The 27,781-nt window shown below is 42.9% G+C and overlaps 4 protein-coding genes across 6 annotated transcripts; 3 read left to right on the top strand and 1 right to left on the bottom strand.

Annotated features, from left to right (window-relative positions):
• The first annotated feature begins 849 nt into the window (after nt 1-849).
• prkacbb (protein kinase, cAMP-dependent, catalytic, beta b) lies at nt 850-9,474 on the top strand. 2 transcript variants are annotated; one of them, XM_086043251.1, is made up of 10 exons: nt 850-1,235; nt 4,735-4,790; nt 5,078-5,206; nt 6,090-6,188; nt 6,276-6,358; nt 6,451-6,577; nt 6,660-6,755; nt 6,987-7,109; nt 7,181-7,345; nt 8,223-9,474. In XM_086043251.1, exons 1-10 carry the CDS (start codon nt 1,190-1,192, stop codon nt 8,346-8,348), a joined length of 1,050 nt encoding a protein of 349 aa, XP_085899377.1. In that variant the 5' UTR covers nt 850-1,189; the 3' UTR covers nt 8,349-9,474. The 2 variants fall into 2 exon arrangements, with proteins under 2 accessions (XP_085899377.1, XP_085899376.1); XM_086043250.1 differs by having other exon boundaries at nt 852-1,235; nt 4,729-4,790.
• A 173-nt stretch (nt 9,475-9,647) lies between these two features.
• On the top strand, nt 9,648-11,474 carry exosc4 (exosome component 4). Its single transcript, XM_086043293.1, has 3 exons — nt 9,648-9,881; nt 10,484-10,690; nt 10,966-11,474. The coding sequence occupies exons 1-3, from the start codon at nt 9,711-9,713 to the stop codon at nt 11,323-11,325; spliced, it is 738 nt and encodes a 245-aa protein (XP_085899419.1). The 5' UTR covers nt 9,648-9,710; the 3' UTR covers nt 11,326-11,474.
• Nucleotides 11,475-12,218: 744 nt separating this feature from the next.
• Nucleotides 12,219-19,737, top strand: gpaa1 (glycosylphosphatidylinositol anchor attachment 1). Of its 2 annotated transcripts, none has more exons than XM_086043681.1 (13): nt 12,219-12,332; nt 12,609-12,700; nt 13,803-13,982; nt 14,050-14,161; nt 14,243-14,390; nt 15,037-15,138; nt 15,202-15,398; nt 16,434-16,630; nt 17,592-17,745; nt 17,832-17,900; nt 17,986-18,179; nt 18,770-18,940; nt 19,025-19,737. In XM_086043681.1, the coding sequence occupies exons 2-13, from the start codon at nt 12,627-12,629 to the stop codon at nt 19,266-19,268; spliced, it is 1,842 nt and encodes a 613-aa protein (XP_085899807.1). In that variant the 5' UTR covers nt 12,219-12,332; nt 12,609-12,626; the 3' UTR covers nt 19,269-19,737. The 2 variants fall into 2 exon arrangements, with proteins under 2 accessions (XP_085899807.1, XP_085899806.1); XM_086043680.1 differs by having other exon boundaries at nt 17,983-18,179.
• Nucleotides 19,738-21,276: 1,539 nt separating this feature from the next.
• On the bottom strand, nt 21,277-26,747 carry LOC147141465 (ranBP-type and C3HC4-type zinc finger-containing protein 1-like). The gene is made up of 8 exons (XM_086043682.1): nt 26,221-26,747; nt 24,667-24,838; nt 24,505-24,585; nt 24,277-24,418; nt 23,113-23,203; nt 22,744-23,029; nt 22,551-22,633; nt 21,277-22,026 (listed from the first exon to the last, which is right to left on the bottom strand). Exons 1-8 carry the CDS (start codon nt 26,488-26,490, stop codon nt 21,880-21,882), a joined length of 1,272 nt encoding a protein of 423 aa, XP_085899808.1. The 5' UTR covers nt 26,491-26,747; the 3' UTR covers nt 21,277-21,879.
• Nucleotides 26,748-27,781: the final 1,034 nt, after the last annotated feature.

Raw genomic sequence — 27,781 nt, 5'->3', positions numbered from 1 at the left:
AGACAGGACTGAAACAGCTGGCTCTATAGCCCCGTGCACCACTTTTAATCACGCATTTGTTTGCGTAATTGGAAGATTTTTAAGCGGATGCACCAGAGACTCAGTAGGCCGTGCAGCAAAACTACTCTTTGTTTAATCCTATCATGTACAATATACCGTCCGTGTTCATCAAAAATGAGTAAGAGATATTATCCCTCAAAAGTACATTTTATTTCATAAGCCACTCTAAAATTATAAACAGTTTAACGGTGCTTGAATATTGTAAATAAAAAAGCTATACTTAAATTTAGATTTAATGAAAATGTATTGCAAATAAAAGTTAAACAAAAGCTGTGACAAAAAACATTTTTTGAGAGCAAACAGTTGTAAAACAGTGAAAGCAAGTGTATTGTTCTTAAAAGTTAAACACAATTTATTCCAAACACAATAACATAACACTGGATTGAAATAAAAATTGGAGCCACTGTATACAGTTTTAATATTTAATTCACTGATTTCGCTTGTGCGACATAACACTGCACGTACCACACTTTTACAATCGCTGAACTACACAATTTTACTGTAGAACATTGCAACTGAAATATGTAATGTAGTGCTTGTTGCTAGGCAGAACTTACTGGGGCAGAGGACTCTGTTGCCCCAGAAAAATCCCAAATATGCATTTATAAAGGTACACACACATTCTACTGGTGTCGATAACAGTCGTCAAAAATGAAGCCCGTCTCGTTTAAAGAAAACATGTTTATCAGGTATAGTCATCGATAAAAGGAAGCTTGTAGCGTTTGTGACAAATTCGAGAAACTGGGGGGGGGAAAGCGGGTGCCCAGTTCGGTGAGTGACGGGCGGGGGGAGCGGTCCGGGCGGGCGGTGAGCACCAGCGGTGATGACCGCTAGCTTCATGTCAGCCACACATTAGCCAACTAGCCGTAGCGGGAACCTTCCACGGGGGGTTGGGGCGAAGAAGGACGCCGGGGCGACAGATGAAGAGTGACGGGCGCTGCTGCTCGGGGACTTTGTTCTTTTTTCGTCCGAAGCAGCATCATATTTAATGCACATCATTTTTGGGGGATATATTTAAACGCGATTAGCGACTGCTGCAGGGAAGCTAGCTAGTAAACTAGCTAGCCAACCAGCCGCCATCTCCCCCTCTCTCCGTCGGGAGCGACCGGACGGACGTGTGTCTTCCGCTATGGGGAACGCTGCCACCGCCAAGAAGGGCAACGAGCTAGAGAGCGGTGAGTCCGTCTTGTCTTCGCCTTCGAGCGGCTTTCGTGGATTATTTCGTCCGTTAATCACGACCCTGGGGTGTTGAGCTATCTAGCCTTGCCTGCTAGCCTGTGGCGCCACTATAACTGTCCTGTTATGGCCAAGAAAGAGAAGGCCATATGTCTGTCACCCGTCACTTTTAATTGAATAACACCAACATATTTTGGGTTACGTGTTATTGTAGCATTTGCTCCTATTCGGGTGATTCGGTTCATTTTGTTGCGCTAACCAAGCCAGTCACAAGAGGACACTTGAACCACAGCATAATAGCTCCCGTGAAAGAAATAATTATGACCCAAAAATGACGCCATATGTCAATGGGTTGTTTGTACGTGACACTTTGCGTTGGTATGAATCCCCTGTGTCATTTCAACGCCCGTTGGTGGTGTGGCCTGTCTTTCTCTATATGTATGTGTATGTGTTACTTGTCACGTCCTATTGGCATGCCACACATGCATCACTTCATCTTCTCTGCGTTGTAGATGGATTCGAACAGCCAAAGGGAAAAATACAACCCACACACAAGTGAATGTCGTAAAATAGCAATAAACTTGGAGGGTGAGGTTGTGTGGTTCCACCCCTGGGGGCTCCACTACCACATTTTTATTCTGGACTACATAAACAAAGCTCAGTGCACAGCACAGTGACCAAATATGGCAAAGAAATGACAAATGTCCTCTCTTTGCATTCGTAAAAGTATTGCTGCACAAAGTGTGTCACCCCCCCACTCTAGCATCAAGGTTCAACATGTGGCTGGCACAGAAGTGGTCGTTGACCGGAGCAGACTCGTCATCAGACCTTCGTCAGAGGATAAGGAGCATTACGAGCTTTGAAAAGCTTTGACGTAACTTGGCCTAGGTGGTCAGTGTGAGTGTGCTTGTATGCTCTCACGTGATCTACATTAACACATCATCGCCATCTATTCCCTACACGACACTCACACACACACACACACACACGCTTGTGAAAATAAAGCGTGTGTGACTGAGTGGAGACAAATCTTATAAGGATAATGATAGCTCTTGTCTTAGTCTAAGGAGGAGAACTAGGCGGTGGTAAAAATAGCAGTCCTATGAGACTAAAGTCATAGAATTAGGATCATCAAGTTGAACTATTACACTGACTGAAAATAAATAATTTTGGGGGCTGTAAGAGAAGAATAAATTAAATTATTATTAAATTAGGAGAATCAAGTTGAAACGTAACATGTTTTAAGTACTATTAGGAAAAATGTTTTACTTAGAGATCATTTAAAGTTGACATTTTTAGAAGATTTAATAATATGAGGGATAAGGTGATAACTGCAGTTGTAATATCAATGGCAAAAGGACGGAATTTTTACAGGATGTAAAGTTGTCGAAAATAGTTGTAACCCCAGCATGGCAAAAGTTATTATACAAGGCAAGTGTACCTCAAAGTCGTGATGTTGCAAATTAAAAAAAAAAAAGTCCTAATAATAGAAGCTAAAAAGTAATAATTCCACAAAGAACAGCGATTCCACCTGCAAACTTGAATGGTGCAATAAGCTTGACCAGTGCAGTGCTGACTTTAAACATCAGTATGAGCAGTTGAATACGAGTTCTTTGGGGTCATTCACAATAGTTCACATATCTGGCAACGTTGGTTTCCCAATATGGGCGCGAGCTCCTCTGCGTTTTTAAGCCTTTTGAGCTGACACGGTCGGCCCCGCTCTCAGATTTGTCTGGAGCGCAGCCGCTCTGACGAGGCAACCTGGTTACCTACATTGCTGAATACACACAAGATTACCTTGTGTTTACACTGTCTCCGTCGCCTGAACACATGACACGGTTGCAGCGGATTACCACCTTGACATCATTCATCATCGTCATCATCCAGTTACAGGCTGAAGACTCATTCTGTACTACTGGATCAGATCATCAGTTAATATACTACGCTTTCAAGACGCGGTCGTCTTCCCATCTTCCACTAAGGATGTTTCCACAAATTTTGCTTCAATTGTTTGTTGTACACAAAAGTAAGTTGTGCGAACGAGCTATAAAATGACTGACTGATAAATACAGTGGAACGTGAAAAGCTTTGACACAAGTTTTGACCAAAATTCTCTGGAAAATGTGCCTTAAATGTGAAACTGTCATAATGTGGCGTCAGCATGCGACCCATTAAAGAATGGGGCAAAACCTCAACCATGTTGAACGAGACCACAAAAATAGGTTGAGAAAACAGTGTCAGCGTAAATAAGTTTTTTTTTTTTTTTTTTTAGCGCCCTCAATTAGCGATTGAACATTATTTCAGTACGACGTGCTGTTGTCTTCAGTAGCAACCGTTTGTGATGACAACCCCGACAAAATCTGGAAGAGGGTCAAGTCAGCCGTCACGCCGCTACACGCTGCCGGTGTTGCAACTTCCAAATAAAAGCGTCACTTTTGATTGATGTTCATATATTATATGGCGAGTTTTGTTTTGAAGTTGGCCTGCTTCCTGACAGTGTACACTTCAAATAAGTGCGTACTGGCGGGGCAGAAAAATGCAAGGAGCAGTTTTTGGTACTCGAATCACTCGAGGACCTGTTTCAGCCCTACTTTAACAGTCAATATTGTACAGTAGTAGTTTTCGATCTAAGGAATAATTCGTCAAATTGATCTTTTGTTGTAGTTTTTTGTACAAATCAGCAAGTTTTGACTGTCTTGGTCTTTTCTTTTCCTTTCAGTCTAATATGCATAGCTGGTCTCCTGCATAGTGTCAACTTTATTTTTTTTCATTGTTACTGTCACCACATACTGTATGTTTGTTGTGGTTTTTGTCTACATAAACTCTTGTGTCTTCTCTCTTTCTCTCTCTTCTGTATCATTCCATCCGTGTGGTGGTGGGTGATTGTTCCTGTGAAAAAAAAAAAACCTTGGTGATCAATAGAGACATTTGGTATGCACAAAAAAACAAGATGAGCCCGCAAATTTTGGCCGCGGGCCTCATTGTGCGAAACTTGCTTGACGTGCTTGCTGTCATTGTGTGCTTTGACCATAATAAGTGTGTGTGTGTTTTTTTTTGTTGTTGTTGTTGTCGGAACTCACATTCTCTCAATCTGGATATCTGCTGTTTTTGCCATACTTGGGTTTGTCTTTGCTTACAATTCTGTGTTTGTTAGCCTTCCCTTTTCAAAAAACGTGATGCTCAGGAAGAAACTTTCCCCTTTGAATGTTGTTCTTCCCTTGACTTGATGCTACTAAATAACAGAAAATCCACTTATTTGTCTAGCATGCATCACTCATCTTGCCTGTCTCGTTTTTGTCTCCTTGTGTTTGTGCCACGTAATTAATATCCAGATGAGAGTTGCCCTTATAACTTGACTTTGCTGTGTTGTGTCCCTCTGATGCCCCTCCCTTGCAATTCTTTACCAGTCCTACTTCGAAAAAAAGTGTTTTATGCCTCTTATTCCAGAATGAACATATGCTCATTTTATGTTGTTTTTTGTACCCTCCATAGTTAAAGAGTTTCTAGCCAAGGCCAAAGAAGATTTCTTGCGGAAATGGGAATGCCCACCACAGGTCGGAATGCTATTTAAGGTGGTATCTCGCTGAGTGCCGAACACATGCGAGTGTTTGTGCGTGTCGCGGATGTTGTTTTTTTCATCAGGGTTTGTTAAAAGTTGCACAGACATTCGCGAGCCGCTCGTCATCAATTTTTCTTGTCGCCATCAAATTTTGAACAACATTGGCTGCGGGTGGAAACATCGCAAACTTTCGCCACTCAGTGAGATACGAGCTTTAGTGTAAAGCAACCAGTCGGTTCCAGCAACATGCTAACATGCTGTTCTCTTCCTCTTCCTTCCTAGAGCACGACATGCCTAGATGACTTTGACAGATTAAAGACTCTAGGGACCGGCTCGTTTGGGAGGGTCATGCTGGTGAAACACAAAGGAACAGAGCAGTACTTTGCCATGAAAATACTGGACAAGCAGAAGGTCTGTTTTAAATATCCAAGGCTGTATTTACACCGCAGCTCTAAGTACGCAGTTCCGATTGGCTGTGTTGACACAGACGGAAAACATGAAGCGATGCCCATGCGCAGATAGCCAAATCGCATATAAATAACCACACAGACATCCTGCCAGGCGGCAACAACTCAGAACTAAATAATAGCGTATGAATACTCCAAATATTACATTACATACTGTTTAGTTAGCCTGGGTTGACCGCTCCATTGATTTCAATGAGGGTAACCTGTAGCTTATCACTTTGTGTCACTGCCCATGTTGCTCGCCGCATACATGAATAGCAGCGAGCGGGGTTAGCCTCAAGACGTTAGCTTTCGGCTAACACTGGACGCGTACGCTAGCTTCCAATGTCCACGAATGAGCTCTGACGTAAGAACACCGCGCTCTCTACAAAGTATTTTTCCTTATTTTCAAACTGTTTGAGAAATGTGACCTATGGTTTTTTTTTTGTTTTTTTCTCAAATCCGTAACATTCAATGTTATGAATGGAGCTGGCTAGAGTTCAGTGACGTACAGAACACAATACGGGAAATCTTTTAACAGTTGGCAACGCTGGTCAATATTTGGTAACGGATGAGATCCATTGTTGTCATACCTTTCTAGTTTAACAGTATATTTATTACTGTGAGAGGTGTTTCTCACATTTACATGCAAATATTCCAAACCTCTCTCAGCAGGACACAGTAATAAATATGACAAATGAACACATTTATTCCTCTCTGACAGTGTCAAATCAAAACTAAGCTCATATCTGTGTTCTGATCAGAAGTGTGTGGCTATGCCTAATGTTGTGGCCGGAGTGCTCAGGTCCTTTTATGACTTACTTTTTTGTTTTGTTTTTATGCACCAGGTGGTGAAACTTAAGCAAATAGAACACACTTTAAACGAGAAGAGGATATTACAAGCCGTTAGCTTCCCCTTTCTCGTCAAACTCGAGTACGCCTTTAAGGTAAGATAAACTCATTCATTTCAATCCTTTTTTTTTTTTTCAACTTCGGTATATGAGATAATAAAGCGACTGTTTGCTGTTTTTCAGGACAACTCCAATTTGTACATGGTGATGGAGTATGTTCCCGGAGGAGAGATGTTCTCACACTTAAGACGGATTGGGAGGTTCAGGTGAGGCCCTCAGGAATAAACACTCAGTTCAAGTCTTTTGTTTGTTTTGATCAGTGGTTCATTTTTTTTTGTTCTTCTTTCTTCCTCTCTAGCGAGCCGCATGCACGCTTCTATGCCGCCCAGATCGTGCTGACATTTGAGTACCTCCATTCATTAGATCTCATCTACAGAGATCTGAAACCTGAGAACCTTCTCATCGACCACCACGGCTACATTCAGGTGAGCTGCGTGTCCGTCAATTTGTCACGGCGACTCTTTGGTGGCCGCAATTTGCTCACCTGCCGCATTGACTTTTTCCAAGGTGACCGATTTCGGATTTGCCAAGCGAGTAAAAGGCAGAACTTGGACGTTGTGCGGAACACCGGAGTACCTGGCCCCGGAAATCATTCTCAGCAAAGTATGCCATTGAAGCAAATTCATTCAAATCCCCGGTGTTGATTTGATCAATCCGTCCGTTTTCAAGAGTGCTTGTCCTCATTTGGCTGGCGGCCCGGCAGGTGTTTATTCCTGTACGCCTTGGATAGGTCACCAATCTCAGGACGCATATAGACAAGCATGACTATGGTTGACAGTTGCCTTTTTTTTCTCGTTCTATCCCTTGAATCATTAGCTGTGATGCATCTTTCAGGGCTACAACAAAGCTGTGGACTGGTGGGCCCTAGGAGTCCTCATCTATGAGATGGCGGCCGGCTACCCTCCGTTCTTCGCCGACCAGCCCATCCAGATCTACGAGAAGATCGTCTCCGGCAAGGTAGGAAGGAGCGCGAGTCACCAGAAGGTGTCATTTCATAAAAGCACAATAACTTTCTCCTGTCTTCCCAGGTGCGCTTCCCCTCCCACTTCAGCTCGGACTTGAAGGATCTGCTTCGGAACCTGCTGCAGGTGGACCTGACCAAGCGCTTCGGCAACCTGAAAAACGGCGTCAATGACATCAAGGGCCACAAGTGGTTCGCCACAACGGACTGGATCGCGATCTACGAGAGGAAGGCAAGACTCTGTTTTCTGCCATTATAGCAACATTGCTGACATGAAATGCATTCCGTGGCAAATTTCATCACACATCGTAATAGTTGGCAGCTAGTGCAGTGGATATTTCTGTGAAAGCCACTGCTTAGTGTAGGATGGAGTTCCGTTCTCAATATGTCGGCAAATCTAAATATGCTGTAGTAGTCGATCGCTCGGCAAGGCAACTTTATTTGTATAACACTAACCATACGCAAGGCAAATACGTGAAAAACAAGATTCAATAAAAAGATGAAAATCAGATATCCCAACAAATGAAAAGAAACTGCACTGCCAAACGGTAAAATGGCATCAAGTTCAAGTCACAAAATTAAAAGCAACATGTTGAAAACAAGAACAGCAAAGATTACAGGCAAGATGTACTTGTACAGACAGTTTGAGCAGATCTCAGGTGCTCAGGAAATTTTGGTTCCGGAAACACTAAAGACTTGACAGGTCTGGACGTCTCATGTTGAGCTAACGGTCTTGTGTATATTTGAGTCCAAGACCATTTAGAGCTTTGTAGACCAACAGTAATGTTTAAAATCTGTTCTTTGACTCAATAAGAAGCCACTGTACTGCCACCTGCTGGTGACTGAAATTGACATCAAAGTGTCCCATTTGCTCAGCTTGCCAACGTGACCAAACCCAGAGAGCAGGTGAGCCGTGACAGTCGTTACCTGAGACTTTAAGGCACTATGATGTCCTTTTCAGTCGACAGCAAGTGGCCTTACAAGACAAAATGGCAGCCACCTGAGATGGGTAAAAAACGGGTGGATTTCTGTTTAATGCATATTCCCCAAGTGCAATAATAATCGGAGTGAATGAAAGAATTTTACCGACACTTTGTTTGCCGCGTCAGGTGGAGGCCCCGTTCATACCAAAGTGCAGAGGCCCCGGGGACACCAGCAACTTTGACGACTACGACGAGGAGGAGATCCGCGTTTCCGTCACGGAAAAATGTGTGAAGGAGTTTGCCGAATTTTAGGGACGGAACGCAACGGGATCCGCGACAACAGGATATGTCAGGGAAATAAAGGGATCTTGGCACTCTTCTGAGGACTTGGAAATTAAGCAGAGACCACGTTTCCTCGCCCCGTCCTATTCTTCCCACTTGTACCACACACAGCTCAATGAGGTTGCCATGATCTTTTGGGGCCGATAACCTCTCACTGTCACCTTCACCTGCGCATTAAAGCAGACTCACCACCTTTTTTTTTTTTTTTTTTTTTTTTTTTTTAAATCCACTTTTTATTTTGTACTCTTTAAAGGTGGTAGTTGTCGTCACGCCCTTTTGAAATGGACAAAAAGTAAAATGACACAAGGGATGGACTCGTGTTACATTCATGGCCCGGCATGGAGAGGTAGCGTTTGTCATTTGTAAGCTTTTGTGAATTGCAAAGTTTTTAAGAGGGTGACTGAACAGAATTTCTTCTTTTTCTTTGCTTTTTGCCTTCGAAAGAGTGAGAGCGAAAGCATCGTCCTCGGTATTCCCAACCCCCGGCGCTGAGAATAAGAAACCTTGTTACATTACAACACCCTGTTACTATGGTTTTTGTCCCAGTGTCCACTATATTAGTTTGTTTTTATTTTGTTTTCTTCCTAGATTTCAGGTCTGCTTATAAAAGACCCGTTGTTAAAAGACAATGTGACTGATCTACATTTAAAGAGTGAAAAGAAAGCCTTTTGGGATTTTTTTTTAGATTTAGTCTAAAAGGCGAGAAGGTCATTGTGAATAGTGTTGAAGCTTTGCGCCTCAACGTGGTTTCGTGAAAGAAGTACAGAGTCTATCATTTATTGTTTTTGACAATTTAACAAACAGAACATAAAAACGCAGCTCTCTGTTACCACCTGTGAAGGATTGTTTTTGTTTCATTTATTTTTTCTTCCAAGGATTGTTGATTGCAAACTCATTAGGTGTGCATATTTGAATGCTTGGATTTCAAGGTACTGTTTTCCTCACCCAATACGCTGGCTTAACGAAGAACTGCTCCTTTGTATCACATGTAACCCTGTTCTTGTTCAGCTCATTACATTATACGTATATGCATTGTTTCATATGTTTTTATTTAATACACATTAGAGATGCTATTAAATTTTATTTTTAAAAGTGATGCATATGTGAAAGTGCCCTTACTTTGGTCAATATCACCATAAGCCTTTTTTTTTATATATATATATACTGTATATAAAACTTGATTTCTCATGAAAAATGCGATCCGTCAAGCAGTGCTGTAATGTATTTGTCTGTTTTGAATTTCCGTAGCTATAACAGCGAAAGGCAGTATGGGTAATGTAGTACTAGAGCGGGCACATGTCATCTCCTTTCGCTGCTTAATTCAGTGGAAACATGGCGGGTTTGGAGTTGTTGTCTGACCAAGGCTACCGTCTGGATGGACGCAAAGCCACCGAGCTTCGCAAGGTTCAAGCCCGCATGGGTGTTTTCGGTCAGGCCGACGGCTCGGCGTATTTAGAGCAGGGAAACACCAAAGCCTTAGCGGTTGTGTACGGTCCACACGAAGTAAGTAGCACTGCAAGTTAGCCCGATGCTAACTTTTCCACCGACTCGAGTTTAACATGAAAACTGCTTATGTTTGCTAAACATCTCGTCTTATTTTTTTTTTTTAAGAACTCGTCAAAAATGTTCCAAAAACATTCGTTTATCGCAATGAACTAATAATTTACCGTAGACATAAGAAAATTGGATCGAAAATAAAGCAGATGTTAATGAGATACAGTATGTTACATGCATTCCCATATGTATATTTATAATAATTACAAACTATAAGCTTATACATTATATACAAGTCTGTAAGAAAATATCCCAAGCTATTATTTGATATCTTTATAATTAAAAGAATGTGCGTGATTTATACAACATCTAGGTTGTTAGCTGCAAATTCAACAACATCCTGATTGCATAAAAATATCTGATACTCATGTGAAAGTTTCACATGAGTGTCAGATAGTTTGTTGTTTCAGAAACGACAACAAAATCCGCAGTCATGACATACAAAAATCAATCAGAACTTCTATAGGTAGATCAACCCTCCAAATCGATTTAAAAATATCTTTTGGAAGTGTGTTAAATATACTTCTGCATCTTTCTCTGTTACCCTTCAGATGCGAGGCTCCCGCAGTCGGACCCTTCACGACCGGGCTGTCATCAACTGCCAGTACAGCATGGCCACTTTCAGCATGTCAGAGAGGAAGAGGAGGCCGCACGGTGACCGCAAGTCCACCGAGATGAGCCTCCACCTCAAGCAGACGTTCGAGGCCGCCATAATGACGCAGCTCTATCCGCGCTCCCAAATAGACATTTACGTCAAGGTGAATGTACTCCCGTGGAGGGATGTTTTGTATTTTACTTCTAAAGGCAACATACACATTTTTTCATTGTTTTATTATGTATTATGCATGTTCACAGGAGTATCCATTAGGACTCACCTTTGGACAGAGTTGCATTTGAAATAAAGTATTTGATGTGCAGAGAGAGCAATATCAATCTTATCGACATATATATACTTAGAGAAATTGCGTCTTAATGTTTATACACCCCACCAATATGTACCGTCATTTTTTAAGGGATTTTTGTCTCTCAACAGATCCTCCAGTCAGATGGCGGCAACTACAGCGTGTGCGTGAACGCCGCCACCCTGGCCGTGATCGACGCCGGCATCCCCATGTTGGACTACGTGTGCGCCTCCACCGTGGGCTTCGTGGACGAGACGCCACTTGCCGACCTTTGCTACGCCGAGGAGAGCGGTGGCGTGAGCTCCTTGGCGCTAGCGCTGCTGCCCCGCGGCGGGCAGATCGCGCTGCTGCAAATGGACGCCAGGCTGCATCAGGACCACCTGGAATCCATGATGGACGCCGCCATGACGGCTTGCAAAGGCGTGAGCAAGGTGCTGGACCAGGTGGTGCGTCAACACCTCCAAGAGGCCTCGCTGGCTACTGGAGACTGACATCTGCATGGAACTATAATACTTTAATTTCCAGGACTCAATCGAGTGGACAATCACACTGTTTTCTACATTTATGACTGTTTATTGTACACCATTGTACATTATTGTGTATATGTAAGAAACATTAAAAATGTGTGTGCTTTCATTGATATGTTGCTTGCTCAGTGTTTAATGGTTACTGAAGTGCTAGGCTGAATATTCATCCATCCATTTTCTACCGCACTTGTCCTCAACGGCGGAAACATGCAACTGTATTCCATATTGTATGCATTCATCTTAATTTAGGCGGCACAGTAATTGAGTGGTTAGTATGCAGCCACACAGTTCTGAGGTTCTGGGTTTGACTCAGCTGCATGTGGGATTCTCTTTGGGTATTCCAGTTTCCTCCCAAATTCAACATACATGTATGGTAGGTTAATTAATTCAAGTTACTAAATTGTCCATGTGTGCGATTTGCTGGTACCCTGCCTCTTGCCCAAAGTCAGCAGAGATAGGCTGCAGCGAACCTGCGAGCCCGATTAGGACGTTTAGCGATTGCATATCTATGCATGATTAGCCAAGTACAGTCAAAAGATATATATATATATCACTATTAAATGAATGAAATATAAAATAACCTTCCTAAAAAGCGGTGGAATAAAAGCACCTGTTAAAGGATGTAGCCAATTTTAGAAGAGGTGGTCCGTATTATGAGCATGTTTAACGCAAAAAGTAAGAAAGAAAGATTTTAGACTAAATGTGACTTCGACCATTATTTTAGTAAGGTGACGAAATAAAAAAAAATTAAATGAAAAATAAATAAATATATTTGACTGTTTTAGTCATCATACGCACATGTAGTGGCCAAAATGGTACATCGATTAAAAAAATCCTTAGAAATAGCCACCGATTACAGGAAGTAGGTCCGCAATGTCTGTTCCGGGTGGAAACAACGCCAAGCCAGACTGCTGTTAGACCGAACGCTTCCTCCATCGGCTGGTCTGCCCGGCGTTCACACTTGGAAAAGGGTATATATTTTTTTTAATACTCGGTCTCTTAAAACAACACAGTTTACATAAACTAATCATTTATTATAGTTTTGTGTTTGTGCTTAAAAACAAAATCTCTCGTCGCTGTGCTGAAGTTAGCTAGGTAGCCGAGTGCTGACAATTACTCTGTTGTCAAAGGAGCCAGGGAGAGCAGGTGTAGCCATGAGGGAAAATGTACCAAATATATTGTCTGTTTTACATTTCTATACTTGTATATATTTAAATGTACTTTCTTATTTTGTACGTTTGTTGCAGGGTTCATTCCAGAGCACCATGGGACTTCTGTCCGATCCCAGTAGAAGAAGGGCATTGATCAGCCTGCTCACTCGCCTCAATGCTCCAATCTGGTGTGTTCATTTTTCACTCTCCTTCATCTCCATGATATTTACTCTGGTCGTTCTAGCAAGATACATTAATTATGTTTCCTTTTGCAAAGAAAGAAATAGCCTATATTACATTCTTATCCTTAACAACAACATAGACAATAAACACCAGAAGTGGGTATATAATATAAAGGGATCTATAGTCATGCAGTTCAAAGCAGTAGTTTAGAACTCATCCTTGTTGGCGTGCACTGCTTGCCATAATATTGCTTTGAAAAGAGGGGAACTAGTTCATAGCAGAGACAGTAGCCATTTCTCAATATAAAGAAGACAGAGTACGGCCTGGTAAATTGGGCGAGTACAGCTCTTAATAAGACTGGTCTCAAGGAACGTATTTCCTAAGAATGCTAGCCTCTTTGTAATTGGAATGCCTGTGTACTTGTGAAAGTCCCCCGTGGCTCTGACGTATTTCCATATGTCAACACTTCAATGTTTTTTAAATATTTAGAACCAAAAAAAATCCTGAGTTGTAGATTAATACTTAAGTCATATGAAGAAATATTGATGGTATTAATTTGCTAATCAACAAAAATCGGAATCAAACCAGAAAAAGTTTGATCATTTAGAATCTTCAAAGTAAGAACCGGATCTTTGTCATTTCCCAGTCAGCTTTTTGATGTGGAAGATGTTTTATCAACTGGACTTTCATTTCTCAGCTGTGCATCATCAAGAATTAATGACTGTAATTTCTTGACCTCTTAATGTGTTTTGACACCATTTGAATTTGAAAGTGTTTCGAACTTTTCACTGCTACAGTACGTGTTTCCAGGGCAATAATGTGCAGTCTCCGTACTACTATGTATGTACCCATTAATAATAGAAAATGGATCCATAAGAATGCATTCAACACACTGTAAATAGTTTTGTTTTCACCAGAATGTTTGTGTTTTTTACAACAGGGCAGTGCCAAAATACATCTCAGTAAAACTGTGATAGTAGTCCGTTTTTAGCAGTATAATCTTTGGAGGAATTCATAATACATTTCTTGAAAGTTTTTAACGTGAGGTTATTTAGAGTTATGTTTTTTTATGTTCTCATCCTCGCCTTTTTCATTCGCCCCCTCCAGTGCGGTGTGCTACTTGGCGGGCGTGGCCTGGTTCATGGGTTTGGCCTTCGAACCGTTCACCCTGCGCACGTACATGTCGGAGAACGCCATGGGGTCCACCATGGTGGAAGAGCACTTCCATGCCGGGGAAAGGGCGCTGGTCACGGCCAGGGAGTTTGGGGCGCAAAAGGACAAAGCAGGGTAAGACTGACAATGTTCGGATGGATGACACACGGTTCTTGTTGGAACCAAATGATTTTGCTTGCAGTGGGATGCCGGTGGACTGGCTGGTGAAAACCATGCAGGATCGAGGCCTGGAGGTTTTCACGCAGAGCTTCTCCCGCACGCTCCCCTTCCCGGATGAAGACAAAGAGAGATTTGTAATGCAACTCGTCTCACACATTTTTTTTTGTGACTCAAACATTTCAGCTCATCATTATCTGCCTTCTTTTCCTGTCAAGATGGTGAAAGGTACAAATGTGTACGGCATCCTCCGTTCCCCTCGAGCCCCACGGACCGAAGCCCTGATGCTGACCGCTCCGTGCAGTCAAGACAATGACAACAACCAAGCTGTGGGGCTTCTGCTGGTTTTGGCGCAGTACTTCAGAAGTAAGTTTGTTTTAAAACTGAAAATCAGCTTCCAAAGCTTTTTTTTTTACCATTTATAATAAGCCGGCATTTTTGCATAGCATTTATGTTTTAAAAAAATCCTCAACGTAAGTACAACATATATTTTACAATTTATTATTCTTTAATTTCGCTTTTATTAATAAATGTAATGAATTTTTTTTGCGTTTCTTTGTGATGCTTAGAATTTTAATTTTGTGGTGGCATAAAAATAAAGGAAAAAAGAGAGGACCTCAGCCAACACAAAATGTATCAATTGTATAAAATAGAAAGATCAATTAAAGTTAGATTTTATTGTATTTTATAACAGTATTTAGATGTCACTATTTATTTTTTTTGTTGCAATTTTATTATTAGCTTTTGTTTGTTTGTGGACTGTTTGCATTTTTCTGTATTTTTCCCCTTAGGACAGTCCTCAGTATAAAAAAAAAACAAAAAAAAAAACACCTACTTGATGCCATCTGGTTATTGTCCTGTAAGTGTTGGTCATGTGCAGCGACTGCACGCTTTTTCTGCCCCGCTTGTCCCCAATGCTAGCAGACTGCAACAACACAACGTGAAAACAAATTCCTCATACCTTCATCCGGTTTTGCACAACAATGTAATGAATGACTTGTCCTGTTCATAGGTCAGGTGTACTGGGCCAAGGACATCATCTTCCTCGTCAATGAACACGACCTGATCGGCATGCAGGCCTGGCTGGAGGGATACCACCACACCAACATCACAGGTGAGCCACTCCTCCCCGCGCACATCTGACAAGCAGGCGTCATCGACGTCTTCCTTGGTGCAGGGATGGAGTGGTCGCCTCTCCAAGGCCGCGCCGGCGCCATCCAGGCGGCGCTGTCCCTGGAGCTCAGCAGCGACGTGGTGACCAGCCTGGACATCGTGCTCGAGGGCCTCAACGGGCAGTTGCCCAACCTGGACCTCATCAACCTCTTCTACGCTTTCTGTCAAAAGTTTGATGTCCTTTGCACATTCCAGGGCAAGGTAGGAAAGCTGCAAAATGCATTTGTTGCACATTTTATATATATGTAACTGTGACATTGTATCAAAAAATAAAAAATTTAAAAAAATCCCCCCAATACATAGATTTTAATCTCAGAAATATGCTTTTTTTTTGTGGAAATCTTGAAAAAAAAAAAATCTAGGAAATTATTTTTATCTTGAAAATGTTTTTCTAGAAAATAAAAGTTATCCCAAGTGTTATAATTTTTTTAATGTGTATTTTTTTAGTTAACTGGTTCCTCAAAAAATATGCCACAATTGTTGTAATATTCAACTCTTTATTCAACTTCAGCCTTTAAAATATACTTCTTTTTTAAAATCTTCCTTTTTTATTTTTGTTTTCCTTTTTATTAAATATTGTTTGAAATATACAACTTCATTCTCTCATTGTTAAGACTGATGTAAAAAAAAAAAAAAGTTTTTTTTGATAGACAACTTCACAGCTCGTGCTGTATTTATTCTAGTTTTCTTTTAAGTGTGGCCGTAGTACTCCTTCGTAGGTTGCAACTTCCTGTCTATAGCCTGTCGAAAGATCCTCAAGATTTTTTTTAAATGGTTAGTTTTTTGGTTTGCTTCCATTCATGTCATTTTAATATTGTTGTAACTTTTTACTGCCTCTTTGAAAAATAGGATTTTAATGCCAATGGTTAAATAATGTTAAAAATAAAATTGGCCATTTTCCCTTTTTACATATACAATACACAAATGACACCATAAACAGCAGCATTCAGTACATAGGTTTGCGTGTTGGGCAGAACAAATATTTCAAACCTTCTAAACATATCATGTTATTTTCATTTTATAGCTATTACATTGTGAAATCATAGAGCCCAACTAAAATATTAGACAAGAAAAATATTGAAATGAGCATAAGTCCAGTGAATCTACTTTGATCTCAAATATGCGTATGCAGCGTCATAGACTATGATGTCAAACCGAGTTAAATCCAGACCTGGGCGGGGTAAAAACATGGACTCGTGTTTTAATTTGTGTTGATCCTGAAATGTTGTGGTACAGCTGCAGAGGAGCGACTGGGAGAGCCCGTCGGGCTACAGCCACGCCGTGCAGACGATGATGCTGATGATGCTCAAGCAGGCCAGCTGCCATTCTTGGGGCGACCACGGGCTCTTTCTGCGCTACCACGTGGAGGCGGTCACCATCAAAGGCATCAACAGCTACCGCCAGTATAAGACGTCCACCACCACCGTCGGCAGGTTGGTTTTAGGTTTCTACCGCGTCAACAGGAATCCTAACCTGGGGCGCCGTCCATGTCAATTGCTGTCAACCACTTTTTATGGGAATGGGTGGAGAAAAGTCTTGTCCAACTCTGGTAGCTGTGAAAGTCTCAACAACAACAAGAAATATGAAATATGGCCAAGCTGGCACCATTGTGGATCTCTTTTGGAGGAGCTCACCATGTGTCACAAATGTGAACGTTCTCAGCAGCTTGTGAATGATCAGTGTTTGGAAAGTTAAATGTACTACAAAGAGTGTTAGAAAAGAGAGAAAACATGAAACATTTTTTTTAGAAACCCCCCAAATTCTTCCAAAACACTAAAAACAAAAAACATGTCATGTTTTCGATGGAAAACGGGGGGGGGGGGGGGAATTGGTGAATCCTGCCTGGAAAACCAGAGGACCCCCCAAAAAAAAGAGTAATAATCTGCGAATATGTGAATCTGCGGATGCTGAACTGCGAATATGCAGATTATTATTGACTGTAGTTTGTAAACGTTTTGAAGGAGTTGATTTTTGTGGAAACATTGTACAAAATGAGTTCTTGCACTCAATGTTGGTTTGCGGTTTCAGCATTTTGTGCTCTCCGTGAATGGTCATTTTTATGCAAGATAGCCCTTTGCACTGGAAAGAAAATTACAATAGCACTGATGGAAAAATGGTGCCCCCCTTCAGCATGTAAGTTGTTTTTTGTCTTCGAAACAGTAAATACTATTTCTGAGAGCTACTTGACGTTCGCGTTGCATTGCGTGCCCCACCTTCAGGCACCGGTGATCTGCTGTGAACAGGCCAAGATCATTGGACTCCAACTTTCACAACTTAACTCTTCATGTTTTGATTTGGAGTCAAAAAAAAAAATGCCTGTGTTCCTAATAATAAAAGGTAAAGGATTTCCCAGTACTCAAAGGTGTGTTTCCTACCGTGTGTGTGCACGACTAGGCTCCTGGAGGGAATGTATCGCAAGCTGAACAACCTTCTGGAGCGTCTACACCAGTCCTACTTCTTCTACCTCTTGTCGTCGTTGTCTCACTTTGTTTCCATCAGTTACTACATGCCAGCCTTCGGCCTTCTCGCCGTCATCCTGCTGCTGCGTGTATCCTTACTTGGAGCCCGGTCAAACCGAAATAGCAAAGCGCAGAATTGCTCACGAGTTGAGTTGTATTCTTAACTGAAATGCAGGCTTTGGATCTGTGGGTTCAACTCTCAGCGCCTCCAGCGACACAAGATGGCGTCGCCAATGTGGAGCAGGTTCGTTTGACTTGACGCGCAAGACAAGCGTTGTTGATTAACCGTACGTCCAGGTTAATCCACCTTCTCCCCCCCCCACCAGCAGTCCAGTCCTGGCGTGCTGTCTGTGCTGACGCCTCTGGTGATCAGCCACCTGACCGGAGTGGCCCTCTACACGCTGCCCGTTTGCTTCCAGGAGATGGCGGTGGAGCACTTCCCGGTGTCTGAGACGGAGGCTGTGGTGCTGACAGCCATCGCCGTATACACGGCCGGCCTGGCTCTGCCTCACAACACGCACAGGTAACAGATCACTCTCATCGTATCAATACCGGTTTCATAACTGGTCAACACTATCAAACATTTTCTCTCTACTCAATTGCTGTCACAATGAAAAAGCAATTGCCTATGTTGCGATTTCACGATACTGCATAATTAAATTGTCCTTTTTTTTTTTTTTTAATCCTCTATGACATAATGCACTTCGACAATCCACAAGTATACCATATGTTGCAATATTTATATGACATTTTTTTAAATCACAGATGAAACTGAACTTTTCCAGATGATTTGTTTGCGCAGATTCTGAAACAACAACTAGTCTCTTACCATGGAATAAATAGCGAAACAGAATTGACGACGTCTCCCCAAAACGATTTACAATTGCCTGTCGATAGCACAAGATGGCAGCAAAGCAGCCCTTCAACTCACTTGGCATATTTCTTTGGCGCCAAAGATGTCACAAATTGGTTCCATGGGTGGCATTTCAAACAATAACGGTTGTTAGGTCCCCCACACCCAAAAAGTGGACAACAACAGAGAGACACATTTGACAGACTGTTTTCCAAAGTGCCTTAAGTCATCGTTTGTGACTTCCCTTGCATGTGTGACAGATTTGTGTCTGGCGAAGGGACCGAGCAGGGCTGGAAAGTTTTAAAGCTGGTGGCCGTGTTGTACTTGGCCGTGCTGCTGGGCTGCACCGCCCTCCTCAACTTCTCACTGGGCTTCATCCTGGCCCTCACGCTGGTGCCCGTGGCCGCCGGCGTCACGCCGCACGTGCCCAAGTAAGTAGAAGGCGCCGCGCCTCGCCCGCCCGCACCGAGCCTCGCCCGTCCTTCCTCAAACCGAGCGCTTGTCGTATCCCTCAGGTTCCTGGCGGCCTGCGTCATGGTGCTCCTCAGCCCGGCCTTCACGCTGCTCTTCTCCGTCCTCGCCTTCCACGAGCTGCAGGAGATGCCGCTGAGCTTCCAGGACACTTGGCTGCTCTTTCTGTCAGTCATCTCGCAGGGCATCCTGGACCACGCGCTGTACGGCTCGCTGGTCTTCCCGCTGCTGGCGCTTTTGGTGTATCCCTGCTGGCTGCTTTTCTGGAACATCCTCTTCTGGAAGTAGACCACGGACAAGCCTTCAACAAAGGTCCTCTCAGGTTCTTCTCCCACCAAGGATTGACAGTTAATCCACTGGAGGAATGACTGTACTTTACTTTTTATTCTTATTTTTTTTGTACATTATTTCTCTTAGGGATGGGTGTAAACGTCAATTAATTGAGTTTGTCTCGAAGAAATGGAGGCAAAATTGAGCTGCAGTATTTGGCTGCAACCAGATTCTGTCCCAACAAGTTTGAAGATTTTTATTTGATTTGATTTTTTTTTTACGGGGAAGATATTCATGTGGAAATAACTGATTCTTGCCAATTTATTATCCCCATAGAAAATAAAGGAAATGTATTGAAAACCCCATCCCTAATTTGTATGAACAATTTCATGTTAATGTACTGACCTCCAACATTGTGTATTTATGACAAAAATATGAATGTTACCATATATATTGTTTTATTTGGATTGAAGAAAGGAGAAAGGTGTGTTGTTGAGCTGTGAGTTTTTTTTTGTTTTTTTTTTTAAGTGTACGATTTATATTTTTACATGAATTTGCTGGTGCCCACTAAACACTGGCGGAACCAGAGTGGAGGCCGGTGTAGCACCGGACCCCCCTGAAATCTGATTCGACCGTCCCCCCAGGTTCCACTCCAGAGGATTGACATATCGCGGTACCGACTGCTAAGTCCCTCCTGTACAGTAGTTGGCGCTGTGTACTACAAGGCGTTGCAATCCACGTCCTTTGGGAGAAGAAGAATCGCCACTGAAACAGGAAGATTTGAATCTGATTTGAGGCGCTGATCGATGCTGGAGACAGAAGATCAACGAAGTGACGAAAAAAGACGAAGGATACTCTTCATGCACTGTGAAGTCCTCGTCGTAAAGTAAGTTTTATGTTGGCGTACCATTGAGTCACTGTTTAAAATAACTTTTGTAGATAGGAACAATTTTTTGTTGTTGCAACAAGCAGAAAGCAAACGTTAACGTTCTATCTCATGGCGTCTAGCTTCCAACAGCCGCTCACTATTAACATCTACACTTTATTCATTTGGGTTGCTATTTTATATACTGTACATGTTTCTCCAATGATTCTGAGTGGTTAGAACAGATGACTGTGACATGGATGACCAGGGTTCAGTTCCCGCCTTAGGCAGCTTTCAGCTGAACTTCTTGTTCGTCTCATATTTTCACATTTAATATCTTTTGAAAAATGAATTATGATTTCACATTGTCGACATCTGTCGTTTTTGTTTTTTTTGCCAAAAAACGCCTTACTATACATGTTTTTTTTTTCAACAAAAAACGCCTGACTAAAAAATGCCTTTCTACACATGGTCTTTTTTTTTAAACGCCTTACTATACATGGTCACTTTCTAAAAAAAAAAAAAAAACACCATTGTTGTATTTTTTCACCAAAAAAACCCTTGTTCTACATGGTCATTTTTTTCCCCCCAAAAAAACACCTTTCTACACATGGTCTTTTTTTTTTTTCAAAAAACGGCTTACTATAACATGATGGGTTTTTTTCACCTAAAACGGTTTACTATACAAGAGTTATTAATGAATTATTGAAAAGTTGTTACCAAGTTTTGTTTGAAATTTTCTGCATTGTTAAGATTGGTGAGAGGGGTGGGCGGGGATTGTGTGAGTAACTATGAATGTGTTGGTGCATTTTCACCATTTTTGTCAAAATGTGTTATTATTAATGCATAATTGAAAATTGTTGCCAAATTGTTTTACATTTTCAGCATTGTTAATAAACTGCAAATTATATATACATAAATCTCATCTCCTGTGTGCTTAGTATGTACATTTCAACATTTGACATTCCGATTGCAATTGATAAGTCGAGAAACAAATGTATTGTTATAGTCTGTGGATCCCCTAAAATAGCCTTGGCCACCCCAAGGATAAAAGTCTAGCTCCGCCACTGTCAATAAAGGCTTTAAAACAGGAAGCGATGGGCACTTTGTGATTTTTTTTTTTTTTTATTTAGTTAAATTTTCTCAATAAGACAACCATGGTGGTATGTTAATTGTTTATTCGGCTAATGTATTTTTTTTACACAGTAATATGTACTGATAACATCATTCCATCGCTGTCACCACTCGAGGAGGGAATCAAATCAAATCAGCGACTAAAATTTACATCAATTATGAATCGTTTAAAAGGAAAAATACACATCCATTAAAATAGATTTGTAAAGAGTAAAAGCACTTGTAACCACCCTGTAAACATCCTCTCTCATCTCCAACACCAACTTCACAGTTTTGCCCTGACGGAAATCCCAACCTTACCCGCACCTTCCCTCCAATAAATAAGGGCCTCTTTTTTCCCCCAAATGAAATTAAAAGAAGAAAAAGGTGTGGCAAAGTGTCTTGTCCTTGGAAAATGGCCAAACTCTCTTTTGCGGCATCATGCTACAGTGCTTCAAACGTCTTAACAGCCAATCAGCTGCCAGGACTTTCAGTGCACTTGACAATCATCGTGGTGTGTGTGTGTGTGTGTGCGTGCGTGTGTGTGTGCGTAGAGAACATACTGTGTATGGCAACACTGGCATAGCATTGTGTGCGCACGCGCTCGCGCGCGGGTGTATGTGAGAGAGAGGAGACGGCAGCGACGGGCGGTCAGCTGCTGCTCGAGGCCGGCTCGCCGCGTGCTGCCTGCTGGAGGGCGTTGGGGGCGTGCGCGTCGGGTTTGGCTGTAGCGCAGATCTCGCAGCCTGGACGAGAAGGCTTGTTGATGAAAGTGCATGAGGGACACGCCCACTCCGTCTACACCAAGCAAGGGAGTTTTAGGAGGTTTGTGTTAGTACACACTTTGCCAATTGTCTTTTGCAATGTAGTTCCTCCCTGGGGCCAAATGTATTCAAACGACGACTAAAAATATCATCACTAGCCACAAATAACGGTTTTGTGTTGTTTTAAAGTCAATTAGCTTAGTTTAAAAAAGGGGTGTATTTTGGGCCGCCAACCTAAATTTAATTGCCCTCGTTTAACAATCTGATGCTTCACAAAATTCATGACAACACAAAAATGTATTATTTGCGAGGTGGGGGCTGGGAGGGGTTGATATGATAGCCATGAAAAAGAAAGCATCTCCAATTTTTTTCCCCATCCGATATACCAAAAAAAACCCAAATAATCTACATTCTGTAGTTGTGTACATGTTTATTAATATACTGTATGTATTTTTCTACGAAGATTTCAAAACATTCAACGCTTTTCCTGGACAGTGACAAAACGCACTTTTTCAAGAAGTGAGTGAATCCCAAAAAGTGTGTGGTTCTGATGGTTACCTGTGTTCTAGTAGGTTTGTTGCTCAAATGCAGATTCTCCATGTCAAGGACAACCTTTAGGTCAGCTGGTTTATCGCCACTGCCTGTGATAAAAAAAATTTTTTTTAAATTCTGGGTATAAAGTCCTATTTGGCAACTTTGTCCTTCCAGTTTGAAAGGTAGGTCAGTAGTTTTTTAAGAAGGCAAGACGCACCGTGGCTGGTGTGGGGTAACCGCGGCGGCAGCGTGCTGTAGCCCCGGCGGTCTTGGGACGCGGGGCCGTTGCCGGGCGGAAGGGGCGGGGCGGACAGGGCGCCCTCCGCGTCCTGCTGGAACAGCTGTCGCGTGATGCGGGCCTGGCGCGCCGAGATCAAGTAGAGGTACGCCGTGTCGCCGTCGCGCTGCGCGCCGTAGGACGCCAGTGAGCGGGGGTCCGTGCACAGACACTGACCCATCACCCAGCGCTGCACGCGCGGGTGGAAGCCGTACTCCGCAAAGACCTGTGGGGGGGGGGGGCAACGGCCGCAGCTCAGCGATGACGACATGTTGCTTTTTGCTGCTTTTTGTTGCGCTGCGCTGTAACCTGCTGTTTGAGCGCAGCCACCGTCATGTAGGGGAAGACTTTGACTGTGAAGCAACAGGAGGAAGAGGCGTCCTCCACCACCACAGACAGGCTGCGAGACGACAAGACGATTACGCGCCGCTATTGAGCAATATCTTATTGCTCACATCGCCCAACGGATGACGAGGAAAGTGGAACACAGACGACAACAGTTTCAAGCGGCTAGCAAAAACGTGGACATTATTGCAGTTCTTTTGCTTAGAAAGGATTCTGAAAAAAAATCACTCTCTTTAGGAGCTACATTCATGGCATTCAACCAACGAACAACCAATAAAATGAATATATTCGTGAAATATTTTTTCAAACTCACTATTCGTGAAATTTTGTGACAATAATTGTAAAAATGTTCATTGAAATAAATCAAATATAACAAACTAAATCCGTTCAACATTTTTTCATGAAATGTAGCACATTTCACAACAGTTACAGTTGAAACAAAGCACTTTACATACAACAACAAAAATAGCCATAAAACAGCAAGAGGTGAAAGCAATCAAAACACGATATACAAGAGACACCACAGGAAAACAGACAAAATTGTGTCAGTCTCAGGCCGGATCAAAAGCCAGAGAATAGAAATGTGTCTTCAAAGTGTCATCTGATCAAATATTCATGAAATCTACTCATCGTATTTCGAAAACCTTTTCAAAAATGTGACTATTAATATCTGTACAAATGTCATGACCTGATTTGGGGGATGAAAATATTTTTTAAATTCTTTTTCTTTGTAATTTAAAGTAGAAGTCAAGTGAATGTTTTTTTCATTCCAATATGTTCTATGCGGCCCCACACGGCACTCTGATTAATATTGCGATTTTGGAATAGGAATTACAGTCAAATCCAGCCGTTTTTAGCCATCTCAGGGGGCGGCCATTTTGCCACTATCTGTCGACTGAAAATGACATCACAGTGCTTGAGCTTTAAATGAAGAAAATCTATCAATGAAATACACATTTAGAAAACAAAGTTTTCATGTTTTCTTTCAATCGCTTCCACTGCTTGAGGCCAGTGTTTAAATCGGAGTCAAAGCTGATAGGAAAGATGTGTGGCGCATGTGCGCCAAATTGATCTGACATTTGCTGCATACGTGCTTGAAACATTTTGGAAACAGTCGTACGCGTGTACCTGATCTCCCCGCTGGCGTAGTTCTTCTCCGCCGGCTGGATGCTCAAAGTGGCTTTCTGCCGAGCCAGTGCAGAGGCGTGCTGGGCGGCGGCTTGAGCGTCGCCGGCCTCCACCGCCTTGACGAGCTCCACGCAAAGCTCCTCTGAAGCAAATCAAAAGAGGTGGAAAAGTCCGTCAATATGTCGGGCCGGTTCAGCCTAGCGGAGAAGCGATGATCATGCCACGCACCGGCGAGCGGCAGCGACGGTTCTGTAGCGGTGGCCGCCTCTATTTGCTTGCCGCCTACTTCGTGGACGGCCGTGTTTGCAACTGTTAAGAGAGAGACAAAAAGCGTCACGTGGTGTATGCTCGCGGGCGTACGTTCATGTCGGAGAGAAACTGAAAACCGACCCCGCCGGGCCTCTCGCAGCGACGACATGACCACGGTGGCCCACTCCTCGGCCTCACGGTCACAGCGGAAGGAGAAGCGGATGAAGTCGTGAGGCGGCGCCGTCAGACGCATCTCGTGGCAGCGTGCCGACTTCACCTCGTAGTGCACCGAGCGCAAGTCGAACTCCACCAACTGGGAGGGAGGGGACGGGAGGGGGAAAGATGACTGACGGACGGTGCAGCCAAACACACACCGCATCCCGTCAACTCAATAATTCCCACCCGGGAAATGATCCATTCTCACTTAATGAGTCCCCAAAAGTACAAATCCTTAATTTCCTCCATATAAGCTTCCCGGGAGTACACTGTCCCCCAAAAACCTTTACGAGGAGGCAAAGCACTACTTTTCTCATTTTGAGCTGACGAAATGAAGATCCTCTTTGCACTTCAACACAGTTCCGTGGCATCGAGAGGACGTATGAAATTCAAAATAAACACAGGCAGTCCCACGTGATCGCGAAAGACTCAAGTGCAATGTTGCTAAACATAAAAATGCATGGGGGTACGTTAACTGTCTCTCCGATGCGTGGAGGCGTCTTCAACAACAATGAGCATTCCGGTAGACTCTGACATAGTCACCCCACGATGTTCTGTGCGTCAATGTTTCTGCCACTTCTTGGTTCCGCCTGGTCTGTTTCAGTGCTTGCTGTTTCGCTCCAGTTTTACTTGACATTTAAATTGTAATACACGTGAAATTGTTTCACAAAGTCTCAATGTCTTAACTCCTTCTAGTAGATGCCTCCACCCATCTACAGGTGAGTAAGGAGAGTAAGCAGATATGCCCTTTTCAATAGCTGCCAGTGAGGAAACAAATCGGAGAAACTGCTCTCGATTGAAACTAGCTCCTCCCTGGTGATTATATAATTAGTTTAACCGCAGTTCACACAGTTCACATGTATGGTGATACTAATTACTAGGGATGGGAAAAATATCGTATCGGGATGTACCGTGATACTTTTTATGATGGTACCAAGTATCGATACGTTGATGAAACATAACCTTCGATACCTTATGTTATGTTTTGCATGTCCTATAACATACTTTTGGACCATTTGAGGTTGATCTTTGTGAATCCAGTTTTATTTATTGCACTCCTGTGTATCAGGCACAGTTACTGGAAATCCGTATCACATTGGGACAAAAGTGAATCGTCCCAGCCCTACTAACTACAAACAGGTATGGAAAGTAAGTTTACCAATTTCAAATACCATATTAGTTGTACGTCTTTGGTGTACCGTTCAACTGTTGTGTTTTATGCAATACAACTCGATTTTTATAGCGCATTTCATAACGGCAACAGCTGTAACAAAGCACTTTACATTACAACAACAACACTGCAATAGTATAACAAGTGAAAGCGATAAATTGAAACACAAAATACTATATCCAACAGAGACCGGAAAACAAGTGAAAACCTTCAGTCTCTCGTCAGATCAAAAGCTGGAAAAGAATCGTATTCAAGGATCAAAGTTACGTTAGTAAGAAGCATGCCGGTGTTTTTAGATGAAATCTCACCACGTTACGGTTCCCGCTGGTGTCCCGCAAGGCCAGTCGAAACTCTCCAGCCCGGCTGGGATCCATGCTGAGCTGGAGGCGCAGAGCCTCGCTGTCGGCTCCGGGCAGGCACAAGGGGCGGATACCGGAGTGGGACACCGACACGCGGACGGACATTAAGACGGTGCTGCAGCAAGCCGCCGACGGAGCGAGCCCGGCGTCGCAAGATCCGGGTTGGGAAGAACCGAGCAGCGAGACCTGCGGAGCCCAGCCGCCCGAGCTGAGTGCCATGTCGCCCCGCGGACGTGGGGGGCTTGGGAAGCCCCGCCGAGAGAGCGTCGGAGACGACCGGACAATTTAGAAGGTCCACCGAAAGGAGGGGAAAGCGCAGGTGCTCGCGGACCGCTCGTATTTGTCCGCCTGCCCAGGTAATGGTTCCATTTCGACCCAAACCGAGCCACTAGCAGTTACGGGAAGGAGCGAAGAAACAAAACAGGAAGTTGACGCGGAGAACGTGCGTTCGTGCAAAATTTCACTCCGTCAGGAAACAAGGCGACATTCTTCGTCGCTATTTTTTGGAGTCGTTTTTCGAGTGAGAGACATGGTACTGCCTCCCACTGCATGGAAATGAACGGAAAATATTATTGTATTTTTTGGGGGGGAGGGGGGTGGGTGTAACTCTTTTTAATCGTTTCCAACAATCACAAAGACACGATACTGCACAAAGTACTTAGTAACACCTAAGGAACTAAATAACCGATAAGCAAAGAAAGTCTTCTAATAACATAATCTAATTATATTGGGCTGTGAAATTTTACTTATCCGTTTTTCCTATTGTACTTAACTCAACTTTATTTATAGGGCACTTTAAAACTAACCATTGCTCCATACAAAGTTCTGCACATGAGGTAAAAAAAATCAGAATATACAATGACAGTTAAAACAATGAATGATGTACTAACATAAAAACAGTAAACACCTCATGCTGAGTCAAAAGCCCCCCAAAATTGAAAATGTATTATCAGATATGTTTTAAAGATGGACTGAGTAGGGGCTTGTCTAACATTTAACAGAAGCTCATTCCAAAGGGAGGGACCGGCAACGCAAAACCTTGTTCCCCTCTGATCCTCCGCTTAGTCCTTGGTATACCTCCAGTAGCGTCTGGTCCGCTCAGTTGAAGCACCAGGCAGGTATGTAGAGATGGAGGATCTCAGAGAGGTAAGGTAGAGCAAAAAAAAAAAAAAAAAAACAGCCAGTGAAGGGAGGCCAGAATTGGAGTTGTGCGCTCCCTCCTACGAGCTCCAGTTAGGAGGCGAGCAGCAGCATTTTCAACCAACTGGAGACACTGGAGGGAGGACTGGCTGACTCCAAAATAAAGTGCATTACCGAGAATAAACGAAGACATGGATTACTGCTTCTAAGTGCTGTTAGGAAGGCGCGGCTCCAATTCAAATTGAAGTTCAAGTCTGTTGGCCCCCAAGCCCTAGTTTGGACACAAAGTGTGAGTGTGAACGGTTGTTTTTCTGTACGTGCCCTGCGATTGGCTGGAGACCAGTTCAGGGGCGTATCCCTCCTCTTGCCC

The sequence above is a fragment of the Filicampus tigris genome, chromosome 10, assembly GCF_054856515.1.
Source record: "Filicampus tigris isolate MCC_2025a chromosome 10, RoL_Ftig_1.0, whole genome shotgun sequence".
NCBI lineage: Eukaryota > Metazoa > Chordata > Actinopteri > Syngnathiformes > Syngnathidae > Filicampus > Filicampus tigris.
Note: the sequence above shows the minus strand (reverse complement) of the source record. Positions and strands in the feature narration are given on the sequence as shown.